Source organism: Seriola aureovittata, chromosome 12 (genome assembly GCF_021018895.1).
Source record: "Seriola aureovittata isolate HTS-2021-v1 ecotype China chromosome 12, ASM2101889v1, whole genome shotgun sequence".
Classification (NCBI taxonomy): domain Eukaryota; kingdom Metazoa; phylum Chordata; class Actinopteri; order Carangiformes; family Carangidae; genus Seriola; species Seriola aureovittata.
The window spans coordinates 7043876-7059977 of NC_079375.1; the positions used below are offsets into that span (position 1 = coordinate 7043876).

Here is a 16102-nt window from a genome sequence, read left to right on the forward strand (position 1 = left end):
CACAAAACGCTTTTTAGCCATAACTCAAAACTTCACACAGCAATTATGACCAAATTTCGCACAAATGGTTAATATTTTATATGGTTTGGGATAAACAGGGATGTGACCTGAAACTAGTCTGAGTGGCGGAGGCAGACAACCCTGAGATGATAATTCTAGTTTTTCGAGCTTCTGATTGGCCGACATAGCTTGGCGATAGGGTGATATCGCTGATTTCTTTGGACAACATCCATAATTCATTCTTGAAGTCTTGTTCTGAAAGATTTCTTGACATTATAAAAATTTGGGCTACATTTGGATGCAAACTCGGCTAATGTGAAACTCGTAGTGATGAACCTACAGAGAATTATCTCCTGAATGTGCAGCTCCCGTCAGTTTTCTGGAGCTTTGTAGTGAGTTTCAGGTCATTGTTTTGGTTCACTTTCACCGCTTTCATAGCATACCATTTGTGGCATGCTAAAAAGCCACTGCAGCACCAAACATAATGTTGTGGCTAACGAGCCACATAGAGGAGGAAAAAAATTGGCAGCATTGCGACTGCATCCCAGCAGATTTGTATTATGTGAATCAGAGGAGTGACTCACCAGTAAAATTGAATTATTCCACATTTTCTACGTCCCTCGTTCCCTGTTCTTTAGACGCTCTGCTGGTCCAAACCAGCAGCAGTGTGAACACAGTCTAGACAGCCTAGAACCTGGACGTACATGCTCTCATATTTGTCATTTCACAAAATATTCTATTATCTAGTTCCCACAAGTTCTGTTTTCCACGTGATAGCATGAAAATAATAGATTGCAAAAACAATTTTTAAATTTATTAATTTGTTGTGAGTTTCAGGTCATTGTTTTGGTTCACTTTCACCGCTTTCATAGCATACCATTTGTGGCATGCTAAAAAGCCACTGCAGCACCAAACAGCAGTTAGCAACTAGCTGGTGGACGTAGTGGAGCATTTAGTAGTGGCTAACGAGCCAGATATTTCCCTCAGGAGTTGGCAGTGACCAAAAACGGAGCTAAAAGAGTGTGAACATTATATCTTAGCTCGCCGGGTGGCCACAAACTCACATCCAAATGAATGATAATGTTGCTCTGTAAATGCTGAATGAGTAAATGAGAATCTGTTTGCTAACAAGTTTCACCATACAAACCTAAAAGTTGATGATATGTCAATACTGTGTTTTTTTTCCATGTGACAAAAATATCAGCTATTGCAAATTTAACATCTTGTTCTCACATTGCAAAAAATGCATAGGTAACTCGGGGCATCAGTATTGTCCTACCATTATGGCTCAGAAAACAGGACTAACTTTTTATGTGAATCATTATAAACATTTTAGTTATATAGAATATAATAATTATATACAATTTATGAGTCATATTTAGAAATCTCTTCAGTGACTCTTTTGTGTAAAAATCCTGTGCTGTTTTCACACATTTTAAAAAAAGAAATTCGGGGATATTTTATGAGAAAAAAGAAAAGATTATGGGCCAAGTTCTCTCCACACTGGCATGTTGTAAAGGCAGGAGGAAATCAACGGCGGTCATGTGACTGAGGAGGGCGGGACTGTGCGTCTGTGCCGGCCAGTAGCAGCGCAGCGTCGGTCCAGGTCCCAGCAGCTCCGTGGGAGAAAAAAAAACCCAGAGAGAGGAGACGAATAACGGTACACTCCAATATTTATGGAGCCGATCCCCGCATTTAACCACACCGCGTCTGCGTCTCCTCCTGTGATGCATACATGAATAAATGCGTTTGGAAACGGACGCGGTCATCGGCGTTTTGGGGCTGACGAAAACAAGCGGTCCACCATTGTTTGCGTAGAAATAAGAATGGCCTGGATGTGGAAGGTAAGTGGGGGTTTCTCTCACACATACATCAGTCAAAAAAAAAAAAAAAAAAAAAGGGGGAAAAGGGGGGAAAAAGCACACAGGCAGCTGACGTGGTCGCCTTTTAAGTCTATCCATTTTAACAGATGTGAGGTGAAATGTGAGCAGGGAGCTGCTGTGGTGGTGATGCTCCGTGGAGGTACTGAACCCTCCCCTGGTTTCTGGACGTTCGCCTGGTTTTGGGCTCTGAATTTGTGATTCTGGTTCGTGCACATGACAGGAAACACAGAGGAAACCGGGCCCTCGTGCTTGTGTGGTGCATTCAGTGTGTGTTTGTGTTTATTGCTCCTAGAGAAAGCAGGCATATGCAGGCCAGCCAGCCAACATCCCCCCTGACACGTTCAGGTGTTCACATGATGTGAGGAGTTGACAACACACAGACACCTTAAAGAAGTGTGTGAACAGATGAGGAGAAAGTTGACAAGAACGTCCTCACTGACTCCCACTCTGTTCCTCTTTTTCTATTTTCACTTCAGTTAATTTCACAAATTCACACATTTACAGATGTTGACATCAACAACGCTGCCAGATGTTAAGGTGTAGTTTTTCATATGTGACACAGAACAATCCACTTAGGATTAGTCAGGGCTGCAACAAATGATTATTAAAATTTCTTTCTTAGTTAATCATTTTGTATATGTAATGACAGAAAATGATGAAATATGTCAATTGCAGTTTCTCAGAGTTCAAAGTAATGTCTTAAAAAATTGCCTGTGTTGCTGAACCAACAGTCCCAAAGCCAAAGATGGAGGATGTGATAGAAAACAGAGACAAGCAGCAAATCCTCATATTTGAGAAGTTGAACTTGGCAAATGTTCGGTATTATTGGATGAAAAATGACTCGAACAAGTAATTGTTTCAGCTATAATAATTTCTGCTTTGTCCGACTGTCATTCTAAAACCCGAAAATATTCAATTGACAATGATATAAAAGAGAGAAGCAAATCGTCACACTGGAGAAGCTGGAACCAGAGAACATTTGATTTCTTGTCTTGAGAAGTGAACTATCATACTTGTTGATAAACACAGAATGTTCTTTGTCAAACCAGCAGTCTAAAACTCTGAGATATTCAGTTTACAACCAGGTAATGGATGTAAAACGTTGTTTGCGTCACAGAAATGGCTTTGTGTTTGTAAGAAGCTGTTGTTGATATCTGTGAATGTGTGTCACTATTGTGTCTTTTAGCAGGAGCAGCATTTGCTATTCAAAACACTCAAACCGTGTCACTTGACACCCCCACCACACACACACACACACACACACACACACACATATTCGTGAATACAGCTACAGTTATTTGCATGGGAAATTTTTGCAGTTCATTTCAGCAGTCCAGTCTCTTGAGTTTGTTATCTGAAGCTGAAATGAAGCTTTGTGTATAGAAAGGTGTACAGTACTGAATGTTGGCTTTGGATGTGAATGATTCTGATGATTCTCACTCTTGCTTATTTTTTGGATCAGATGTTTGCTGATTAATATGATGATTTTGTGAATTCACACAGTATTTTACTCAGGCAAAGTTCTCCTGCTTTACATTCTTTAATGTAAGAAATTGAAAAAGTTTAATCTAAGCTTTGGTACAGGGGCTGCAACTAACAATTATTTTCATAATTTATTCATCTGCTGATTATTTTCTCAACTAGTTAGTTAATCTCTTGGTCTATAAGTTTAAAAAAAAAAAAAACGTCCCAAAGCCTGATGTGTCATCATCAGTGTCATTTTTTTTTTTGTCTGACCAACAGTCACAAATCCCAGGGATATTTAGTTTACAATCAGTTAAGATTAGGAACTAGGAAACGTCTGGCATTTTTGCTTGAAAAATGACTGAAAAGATCACTTTGCTGTAGATTAACTAATCAATTAATCGATTAATCGTTTTAGCTTTAATTGGTAGGTAGTTGTATTGGCGCAGGTGCTGAAAAATGTGATACCCAGCCCTAATCATAATATGGCAACTGCATGACACATGAAACATACAAAAAATGTTCAAAGCAATGAGCTGTGTCCCACTTGTGCTTCTCCAAACTTTCTGTGTGAGTAAGAGAAAACTTCACCTTGCCTGTAATCATACGTACGGACAAAAAGTTGTTGAACAACAGCATGATAAGGTCATATCATCCCAGTATGACTCTGCTGAAACTTGATAAATGCTGTTATTGAATTATCACCCATCCCTAATCCATAGCAAAGTGATACTGATCTCACTGTGCTGTGGTGGTAACTGCTGTTTTCATACTGTAAAAAGTTATTTTCCTCTGTATCCGTCCTGCTGGTGTAGAGTCAGACAGTTCGTCACAGCTAATATACAGCCCTAGTCTGGTTTTGTCAGACTTCAGACTTGTTTTATCCGTATTTCATTGTGCCAAAGTTGAGTTTTTATTTATTAAAAGGCACTTTGGTTCCTGTCAGTCCTCAAACATGCACAGGAATAAAAAAGAGTGTCAGACAGAAAGCAATCCTTCAACAACATGTCACTTTGCAAACTTTATAGTCACATTTGACTCGTTTAGGCTGTTTTTGTTATCTGAGGCAGCCGTTAGTTTCAAGCTAGATTTGACACGACTATGTCATTTTATATATATATATATATATATATATATATATATATATATATATATATATATATATAAACATAAAATATAGGAAAAGTGGATCAAAGTAAATGAGCTGTAACTTTAAATTAAATGACACCAGTATTCTTGTTTCCTTGTTAGTTGTGTTGGAAAGTGGTTATTAGGTAGCCCACATAAAGACTCGGATGGCCATAATACAAATCTTCATTAAGCTACTGCCTGAAATATTGACAAGCCAGAACAAACCTGTCATCCTCTAGTAATTCACTTCACTTTAGCTCTACTATATAGTCAACTAGTCGGCTACTTCCATGTCCTGGGATAATAGACATTCCAACATATGGACTTTGCTGTCATATGTTTTTATATCGTATGTCGTGTCTTGTTTTATGTTTGCGACATATAAATTGAGCCGTCCAGGATATTTTTCTGCTTATTAAACGACCTTCAGACAACAGTGATTTAAGTTTATTGCATGTCACACTGTGTGAAATGTGGCTGATAAAGTCTTATCAGTTTAAGGCATGTGTTGATTGAACTATGGTTAATTATAGCACTATGATGTACGTCGCTTGTGTCATCCATCTTATCCTTTAAAGAAGCTGGTTCTGTTTGTGAGACTTTGTTAAAGTCACATGAATGTTTTTTTTTCCTTTTGCCTCCAACATCTTGGTGTGTGTGTATATGTGTGTTTATGTGTGTTTTTATTCCCAAGTTTCATTGAAAAATAGCCAGTAATACATGTTGCTGGTGAATTCTGCGTCGTTTCATGTCGTATTCTGATTGGTTGTAGCAGCGGTCACGCTGTGAGAACATGTTCCTAAATTTCTGACACACTCTGAATTTTGCCACAGGCTGTCTTTGGCTGCCAAAATCAGCCCTCAGTGGACGTGTCTCACAGTGTGATGCGGGACCACTGCTTTTCATTGACAACCGCAGATTTCACACTATTTTTCTCAAAAAATAAAGTAAAGTTGTCTGTAGACAAAGCATGGTGGGAGAGCACTCGTGATTTGGTGATTTGGTTGGTGTTGAGGATGGATAGATAAACAGGTGGATGGACCTGTGTGTCTCCTCAGGTTGTGCCTGTTCTTCTTTATTGTTCTGTTCAACATTTCAGTTTTCCATGATGCCTTTTGGATCCTTGGGCTCTTTGCTGTTTTTCCATAGGGCCTCAATCACACAGGTTTTCTGAGGCCTAAAGCGATATCAGTATTTGAGAGTTTGAAAAAATGACAAATGATATTATTATTATTTTTAACATTAATGCATAACATAAATGAACTTTTCTGATAAGGGCACTTTAAAGCACAATCGTGAACAAGAAATGTTCTGAAAGGCACATTTTATGGTGGAAAAATTGACTAACCATGTAATCACAACACTGTTTCTAAGGCCCTGTCCACATGGTCATTTTGAAAACGCTGCTGTTTCTATATGCGTTTTGGTCTTTCCTCCACATGCAAACTCCATTTCAGGTCACTGAAAACAGACCTGTTGCAAAACTCTGGCCACTCTGTTGTTTTCAGCGTTGTCATGTAGACGGGGAAAACAGAGTTCTTGGCTCGTAAACTTGCCTGTAACATCATTGTCATGTTGTAACCAGAGCCGGTGATACCTTTTTACCTTATTGTTTTCAGGTTGTCCGTTCATCCGTTCTATTCTCGTGGACACAATATCTCAGTAACGCCTTCACAGAACGTCTTCAAATTTGGCACAAACATTCACTAGGGCTCAAGAACGAACTGATTGTATTTTGGGCATCAGAGGGCAAAGGTCAAAGTCACAGTGACTAACTCAAGACTTCACACAGCAATTATGACCAAATTTCACACAAATGGTTCATATTTTATATGATTCTGGATAAACAGGGATGTGACCTGAAACTAGTCTGAGTGGCGGAGGCAGACAACCGTGTGGTGATAATTCTAGTTTTTCGAGCTTCTGATTGGCCGACATAGCTTGACGATAGGGTGATATCGCTGCCTGTCGATTTGACATGCTCTCGACAGCTTGTTTTGCATTTTCATGTGGACGGACATTTTTTTCAAGATCGGAAGAAGGAAACCCCTGTTTTAATAAATACACCTGGACATGTGGACTATAGGCCTAAATAACCTAAAACAGTACTGCATTTTCTGTTTTTTTATCAGCTGTTGTATGTTATAATTAAATATGGAGGATATTAACTCTTCTCTTTATCCCCCAAACATCAAGGCACCATTTATCATTTGCCACTTTGATAGTCTACTGTTATTCTAATTTTATTAAGAGTGAGTAAACAAAAAGTGTTGAACCACAGCAAAAAACTCAAACAATATGCTGTATGAATGCTGTATATACAGTACGTAGTATTTCAAAACCCCTTGTGAATAATTTGCTGAAACTTCAAAGTTCATCTCCGGCATCAGGAAGGCATTAACAAGGTTTTACCCGTCTGCTCTGGTTAAATCTCAATTTCTGTCAACAAATTGAGCAGTTTGTCACTTGTATGAACTCACCCACCTGCCCGAGTATGGTTCATGACACCGAGAGTAGCTTTACTCGCACTCTGCTACTGAGTTCACGTTTTTAATTGGTGAGAGAGGCCAGCAGAGAGAGAGGTCTGACGTGCAGGGTCCCTCTGTTTGTTAGCCTGTGTTTTAATTGGAGTGAATTCATGCGCGAAGAACTGTGCTTGAGCTGGGAAAGGCAAAGCAGCCGCTGCCGTCTCCCATCGTGACAGCTCAGGAAGAGCTCCCCATCACTCCTCATCAAAAGATGGTGATGCTGGGTTCATACAGGTTCACATGAGTAGAAACCACACAAACACAGATTTCTAATGAATTAATGCATGCTCACACAAACACACAGTTGTTTGTGTGTGTATTTCTGTCTAACAGCGATGGGGAATGTGGTGAGTCTCCCAGTCCTCATGAGTTCAGGGATGAATGGCACTTCTCTCAGTCTCTCTTGTCCCATGTGATTGTGTTTCAGCAGAAGGCAGGCTGATAAAAAGTACCCTGCCACAGTTTTCGAGAAAGCACAGGGCACTGACAGGATGTTGAATGAGGCTGAGCCCCTGGTTTATATTCAAAGTGTTATCAAATCCGTTCTCAGATTTCCCTTTGTGCCTTTGGCTCCTTTTATCTGTTTCCCTGAGTGTGAAGTTTACATGAGAAATTTGGGAATCCATTGTTTTGTATTTTCATGTCGGCAGCGCGGGGTCCTAAAGGGAGAATTTAAATTCATTTTTAATCCTACAGTATATAGACCAGCTACCAATAGTTTAATAGATTCCTTCATACAATAATGATCACTTGAAATCATGCTGTAAGTCACTTTATAGCAGAAGTTTCGTTTTACTCATAAATATGCAAAATCTAAATTAATGCATGATAAAAACAAAACAAACAAAAAAACTGAATTCAGTGTACAACAAGAAACCAAAAAAACTATTGCAAAAAGTCAAACAGACACATGAAAATTTGTTTTTGACTCATGCACTTCTTTCGTCAAAATTGTAAAAGGAAGAAATGTAAGTTACAGAGAGCCAAAGTGAAATGTGAACCTCTGTTCCTGAACACTTCATTCAAATCCACTTGACATTTATAGCTACGCAAATCACTAAAAACTCAGGCTTGGAACAGAGCCTTTCTCAACAGTATGTTCATTGCTTTCAAAAGTATCTAATCTAATTCATGTAGACAGGTTTATTAAATATTTCTGTTTTTTTAGCTCCAATAAACGCCGTTTGCCGTAAGACCTAGACCTTTTGCGGGTTTAATGCCGTGTTCACGTCGTGTGGGAGGGAAACTAACGAAGGGAAAGATTCCCGTGTTTAAGACTTGAAGCGGGTTCATGCCATCAGACAACTCATGATGGCAGCTGTCAGTCTGCATGTCTTTGTGCTTCTCACACATTTGTGGAGATGTCTTAATCAATAAACGCCAACAAAACAAAAAGACACTAACATAAGCTACATTTCTTTAAAGAACATTCTACTTAGCAAGAACATCATTTGCTCAGTCGATAACTCCAGTATGACATGAACGCAGCGCAAACGTGACGGCTCAACAAAAGAGGCTAGTCCCTAGAATATGGAAAGTAAATTAAATTAAACATTTTTTTTTAATTCATTTCCATTCATTTTGTATTAACCAGCTTGCGGCACAACATTATTGGCCATTGCTTTGCACCATGTGAGATTTCAGGACTTGGTCATCAAGTAGTGTTTTTATTTACCTAACCCTAACCGATTAAACAGGTAGAATCCGAAGGTAGGGAACAAACACACTATATGGTTGTTTAGGTTGAAGGACTTGTTGGATATTTTTGGTCATTTGGTGGCAGTGGAAGCTACTTGTTGAACACAACATTTGATCTTTTTAGCAAACAGTTGCTCCTTTACACGCCAGGCAGTTATGAAGACACATTAACATTTATTTGGAGTTGTGTTTATGGCCACCTGTTGAATACAAGTCCAATATTTGCTCTCTTTTAGCTTGTTCTTTAGTCTTTACCAGCTCCAGAAAGAAAATATCTGTCTCTTATGCTCCACCATGTTCACCGGCTGGTCTCTATCTGTGCCTGTCTGCTGTTTGGTGCTGAGCAGGTAGTGTACAGTGGATATTTATGGCTTTTTTCTTTTTGTTGTTGTTGTTGTTGAAAACAGCTGCGTGCTGTGGTTGAAAACGATGCTGTGAGAGCGCTGAGAGTGAACCAAGACAGGACCGCTAAACACGGAGGTGAAACTCACTTGCTCCCCGTAAAGCTGAAGCAAGCAAGTGATTCAGATGATACACTATTACACTACACGCTATTTCAGGCTATTTAAATGATATGACTGCAGGGCCATCAGTGGGGGGGAAACCATGCATAAACAGTTTCCATAAATATGTCCAAAAAATGTTTTTATAATGTTTTGAAAAATGGAGAAATATGCACAGTAGCTGTAGTAATATCATCCCAACACACAAAGTGAGAAGAATTCAAATCTCAGCTTGACTTTAACCGAATCCGCTCCCTGACTGAATCGCCTAAAAGGAAGTCTTTGTCTTTTGCTCTGCTGTTGCCATCAATTCTTTAAAGCCTTTCTGAGCCAACAGGGTACCATTTAAGCGTGCGGCTGCTTTATTATGGTAATGTAACCTACATCTGTTGTGCACACGCATACACACGCTGCTGCAGAAGCTCGTGCTAGGGATTCGCGTATTCACGGTGGTAACCAAGGGTGATAACCTCCCTCCAGATCTGGCATTAATCCAGGCTGCAGCAGATGTAGTAGTAACTGGGCCAGCGGGCTGACCCTCCGCTCACACAGGGAATCTTATCAACATCTGGGACTTACAGCTTTTCTTGATCTCACCGCGTGTTGTTCATGTTGTTCAGGTGGTCACTAATCCCCGGTGGTTTAATCATGTGCCAATTCGGACTGCTTGAACTCCGCTGACGGTGCTGGTCTTTTTCTTGGCAGTTTTTGTCTGTTCCCTCTTCACCCCGATTTGAACAAAAACACAAAGAGAAGACAGCCAGAGTTTAATGAAAGAGGTGATATGGCAGCCTACAAATTAAGTTCCACTCTGTAATTGCAGTCACGGTCAGCAGCATATAATTACATGTCACTCGCATAGAACCTCTGGGCCATTGCTCCTTTTATTACTGTACTTGCATTCATAAAAGGAGCTTTCTGAAGCTGTGACGTCAAGTTTGAGGTTTCATACTTTGACCGCTCTAAAACAAGAGGATGGAGCCAATAATGATGTAGAAAAACGAGTTATTAATCTGCCATCGTTTCTTCTAGACATCAGGAGAAAGTGCAAACTTGTTGTAATCAGTACAGTAGAACATTTAACTGCATTTTCATTAAAGTGAAAATTGCTTTAGCCCTGACTGACTTAAACGAAATATCATCTTTCAGAAGAGTGAAGTTGCAGCTTTTACTTGAGTTAAGAGTTCAGCTCTAGAGGGGAAACCAGTGCCTCCATGTGATGTGTATGTGTGAACTTTGCTACCAAATGATGTGAATTTTTTTACTTTTAATGTTTAGAGTCCTCAGTATTCTTTCTTCCGTGAGAGTAGACATTGTAATCACAAAGATTAGAGAAATAATAGCCTATTTTCACATTTAATAAATGAGCAGAAGCTGCTCTTAAATTATCTTGTTACGTCCTGCCGGCTCCAAACAATTGAAAACTCCACTTTCGGCAGCGGCTGAACCTCCACTGAGTGAAAGTATTGTAAGAGATTTGGCTCTGGCCTCCATCACCCGTTGTTTCGTGTGAAAAGCACAGATAGAAATGGTGCAGTGCAGTTCTTCTTCTTTGATACTTTATTAATTTGCAGTTTTCTGGCTTCACTGAGAGAAGGGAAACTTTAATCACAGGGATCAGACAAATGATCAGGGGGGCATTTTTCAGATTTCATAACTCATCTCAAGCTGCTTCTAAATTATCTTCTGACTCCCTCAGGGATCCAAACATTTAAAAACTCCACTTGCAGAAGAGAGAGACTATAAATCTTAAGTGAAAGTTTTTTTTTTTTTTTTTTTTTTACAGATTTGGCTTTTGACTCCTGATACGAACTAAATGCTTCTACTTGACTTATTGTATCGGGTGAAAAGTTGAACTGGCACCAAATTATATGATTTTTTTTTTTTTTTTTTTTTTGTTCTTTCTACTCCATTAATGTTTGAATTAACTGAATTGATTATTGAGTGATATGATCATTATTTTCGTTTGTTTAGTCTGCAAGAAAAACAGTGACAAATTGTGAATGCCATTTTTTCAGAGCCCATGCTTATGTCCTCAGCTTTCTTGTTTTATGACCGATAGTCCTAAAGATATTCAATGAATGTCATATATGACAAAGAAAAGCACATTTAGGAAACTGAAAGCAGAGACTAGTGGCTATTTTTGCTTGAAATGACTGAAATGATGTTTATCCAAACAGCTGTGTCTATAAAAAGTCTAACAATAGTTTATAATGTCCATCACAATGTCGTACAGCGGGTGGTGGTGTGTTCAAAATGTCTCATTTCACATTTTTACAACCTTAATCCAAAGATAATCAATTTACTGTCACGTACAAGACAAAGAGAAGCAGCACATTCTCACGTTTTCAGAAACTGGAACAAAGTAACGTTCAGAATATTTTTTGTTGAAAAAATGACTTAAATGCTTAATTGATTATGAAAACAGTTGAAGATTAATTTTCTTGACTCAGTGATTCATTTCAGCTCTTGCTTGGAGTCTCCTGTGTTCTTTCTTTACTGAGAAAAGACATTTTAATCATCAAGATCAGAAAAATGATATTTTTTTTATCAGCAGTGCAGTTTTTTCAGTTTTCATTAATCTTCTCAAGCTGCTCCTAAATTATCTTCCAACTCTCTCGGGGGTCCAAACAGCTAGAAACACTGTTTAATTTCCTTTCAGCAGCACTTTCCCTCCAGTTCTCGTATTAATCTAGTGTTAGTGTTTGTCTTGTTGGTTTTAGGAAGGATGATTGTCAGATTATCTGTCGGCCACAGTGTTTGTTTTGAGCTACACCTGTGTGATCCGTCTGCAGCGCGCACACCTTCAGCAGCCTCTGGACAGCCGGTTCCTCTGGGATTAAAGGGTCAAACACCATTTCAGGATTAAGACTGGCCTCTTAACACCTGACTCTCCGCTAAGATGTGAACTCCTACTCGTAGATTAAGACTGACCGAGCGCCTTCACAGCAATCTGCGGGACCGAGCTGCCAAGACGGCAGATCGTATGTGGTCAGATGGCATCATCCGGCCCTGAAGGATCCCTGGATGAAATCTGGAGTTTGGGGTTAAAATATGATCCAAGAGGCGACTCGCCAACTTACTGCAGAGAGGAAATGACAAATACCGGATGGACTTCACACTGTGTACGTATGAAGGACATGGTGACCAATGGTTGCCCAGTCTGTGTGAGTGATGATGTCATCTGATGGCTGTGTTGAAACGCTTGTTAGTGCTGACATATGCGTATTTGCATTACAATAGAATAGGCAATTGAAATTAGTTCCAGTGTGGCAAGAGAACTGATTGAACAAGGTTGTTTTTGTCAGGTTTTGTGGTGCATTATAAAAAACATTACAGCTGCAACTTATGATTTTGTTCAGTCGATGCATCTCATGATCGTATTGTTGACTAAGAAAACTTAAAAAGCAAAACATAATTTTCTTGAAAATGATGAAAAACACTCATAACATTTTGTAGAATGTCTTGTTTTGTCCAAGCAACATTCTCAGGCAACGACGCAAAGAATCACATAATCCTATTTTTTTCATCATCTGGGCCTTTAGTCGATTGTAACGAGCATTTTTCACTGCTTTCTAATATTTTATCAACCAAAAACATTATGGTCGATTAACTGAGAAAGCGATCTACAGATAAATCATAGATTGTTGCAGCGCTAATCAAAATTGCTGTTGATTCATTTTCTGTCGGTGTACTAATTAGTTAATTTACCCCTTCGCCGCTAGTCCGTTTATGGGGGAAAAGAATATTCCACATAGGCAAGGAAAACTGATTTTATGGTAATATTAATGCAATATTAAAACGTTAACATGACTACCATGTTTGAATCTAATTAGGACACTTGGCATGAAATGTGGAAAAATTGGAATCTTGTTTTCTGATCAGTCTTTTCCTTCCCTGGCGCACTCAGCTCTCTACATCACACAGTTCTGGGCAAATTTGATCAACTTTCAGTGGCATTTATGTTCTCAGTTTGTGTTCATTTCCTAACATGAAGTAGTTACTGAGTCATACAACTCCCAGCCAGTTGGATACATTTGAGCACATTTCACCATTGCTGGATTACATTTGGCAAGGTCCCCCCCCTCCCCTCCCCTCCCCTCCCCTCCCGCACATTGTACACTTGGCAAGGCCTGAGAGGTTGTTGTACTGCTGGCAAGGCCTTGCTGCTCATTGGCACAGGGGTGCTGCAAAGCCCCAGAAGAGACAGAGCAGCAGAGGCCATGTTTGATAAGGAGTTGTGCTCTCCATAGACTTGGATGTGGCTTAGAAATGCTGTCCAAACGACAAAAAGAAGAAGTCATACAGAATGAAAAGGGGCAGCAGGAGGTGTCAGAGTGAGTGGGATGACTGTGTGTAAACTTAAAGCAACGGTTCAAGTGTTTGCCTTGCGAAAGTGTCCTTAAGCAAAATACCGAAACCCATTTGGCTGCAGTGGTGCTTGTGTGTCCCTGACCCAGTCCTTTTAGCGTCTTCTGGACAGGGGGAGGTAAAAACCTTTCTTTGGAATATCAACTTGCTGTCATATTTTTTTTATAAAATCCTGCAGGAGACAGTCTCAGATCACAACTCACATCCCTGTTGTTGCTCACAAATGAAGAATCCAAACCAGCAGAGCTCTATTTGATCCAGGCAGGATGCATCGGAAGTGCAGAATACCCTTGATCTCACGGCCATGCCACTCTAATCCTATATGTATTTTCTCAACAGCTTTTCCAGACATGACATGGCAAGATGAAGCTTGGTTGTTACTCTGGGTAACAGCTGATTTTGTGCCGCTCGCCTTGAGCTCTCTGCGCTCCGCCCTTGAACCGAGCCTCTGAGCAAGCAGAAAATCCCTGTAATTGCATTAGTGTTGTTCAATTGCAAACCCCCGTGCCACACCCGGTCCCTCCAGACCGGCTTTTTAGCTTAATTTACTGCCTTGACATGTTAGGATTTATTTTCATCCTGTTGCAAAATTGCGGATGACATATACAGCATCAGATATCCTTGATGGATATCCCAGCTTTGATTCACTCTCCTCTTCTCTCTCTCATTGAAGTGTCAGGTTGTGCTATAAAGTCAGTGATGTGCTCAGTGGGAGCCAGGTCTGGTCATAGTATAGGCCCCTTCCTGAGGGCTCTTGACCAAGCCAGCTAATAAAAGGTTTCAGTGCCAGTGTTATTATCCCCGGTGGAAGCCCGGCACTGCTCTGGGCGCCAGCACTGGGAGGCTGATTACCTCCGTGAACTGAAGAGGTTGACAGACACAAATAGAGCCTGGTGGTTAAGTGAGGGTATTAAATAAAGTGCAGTCAATTTTTTTCATGAAATATAATCCCCCGTCTGCTTTTGTCCTCGCCTCCGCCCTGGAACTTTCTTTTGTTGTGGTCATTATGAAAAAAGGAAATGGACAGCGGTTCAAAATGTCACCGTGTACTCTGGGTAATGTCGTATCTGCTCAGTGAGCTTGCTGTTGCTTTGCGAGGAAGCCGCACTGCTGTTCTTCCAGTCACGCTGTTGTGTTTGAGGTTTCGCGGTTGGTTTTGTGATGGTTTTTGTGCGTCCATATTTGTATTTTGGCTTCTTATTGATCTCCCTGATAACTGCTGTTTTTGTTTTTGTTGTTGACTCTGACACCGCTGCCTCCTCCCGGACCCTAACCCACACACACACACACACACACATTAAATGCCACATTTCCCATCCTTCACATTTGCCAACAGTGCAGCTACACACAGAGGCTTTGACAGAGCGGACTCTGCGAACATGATTGTTATTTTGCAGAGTGAACACCTGCGCGCGCCACATAGCGAGGCTTTTTGGTGGCCTTCGATTCACCTGGCTGGTTTGTTTATCATGTGTTTCGTAAGGCTGTTGTTCAAGCTCTTGGAAAACCTTCACAATCTAAGAGGATTAATGAAAAACAAAGAGCTGTGCTGGCAAATCATCAGAATTTTTTTTCTGATTGGAAATCTGAGAGAATTTTCTGCAGCTTGGAACAAAAAGGATTCAGTTGAGTCAGACTTTTTCTCCACCAGTTAAAAAAAAAAAAAACTCCAGAAAATAAATCTGGAATGAGACATGACTTAAAAATATGTCTTAAATGCAACAAATCCGTTATCCGATCCAACATATCCCGTTTGTTCCGCAGCTCAGGAAGATAAGAGCCGTCTTTTCTTATGCTTGGCTCTCATTGTCATGTAACCTCATCCTGACAGACATTATAATCAGGAAAGATGTTTGGCTCATGTCCTGGGATTCATCATTAATCATTAGGGAAGGGGCATGTCAGCTTGAAAATGGACTGACACAATTGAAAGGGAATTCCTCCAAGAGTTTTTTTTTTTTTCCTGAGGCAGAGGTGGCAACATCCTGATCATGCTCAAGCAAATACTTTTCATAAGCGACATATTTTACGAGTTCTTTAATGAAGTATTTTAACGACTGTTGGATTGGCATGAGATTTTATGGCGACATTCATGGTTCCCAGAGGAGGAATCCTAATGACTCTGGTCATCCTCTGACTTTTCCTCTAGAGACGCAACAAGCTCGACCTTTGCGGTTTTGAGTGAAATGTCTCGACAGCTATTAAATAGATAACCAAACAGTTTGGGACACACATTGATATTCTCCTCAGAATGAATTGAAATCAGTTTGTTGATCCTCTGACTTTTCCTCTCGCGCCGCTGCAGATTTTTTGATTTGCTGAAGTACAGCCTCAGAGAGCGGCTGGCATGGCTGTAGACTCCCGTGACCTGGGTATTCCTCTAGCTTTTTAACGATCGACAAATCGATTAATTGACTAATCATTTTAGCTCTAGTGAGAGTGAGCACTTTGAGCTTGAGCCATTTGTCTTTTTTTTTTTTCTTTCTTTCTTCTGCTTCTTCCTGTTTTATCTCTTCTGCTGGAT

General features: G+C 40.1%; 1 protein-coding gene across 1 annotated transcript in view; it reads left to right on the forward strand.

The window, feature by feature from the left end:
- Positions 1 to 1311: 1311 nt before the first annotated feature.
- st6galnac3 (ST6 (alpha-N-acetyl-neuraminyl-2,3-beta-galactosyl-1,3)-N-acetylgalactosaminide alpha-2,6-sialyltransferase 3) overlaps positions 1312 to 16102 on the forward strand; it is a 78608-nt gene continuing 63817 nt past the window's right edge. The window contains exon 1 of the mRNA XM_056391917.1: positions 1312 to 1844. Within this exon, the coding sequence (XP_056247892.1) occupies positions 1827 to 1844 (18 nt within the window). The 5' untranslated portion in view covers positions 1312 to 1826. The remainder of the gene's footprint in view (positions 1845 to 16102) is intronic.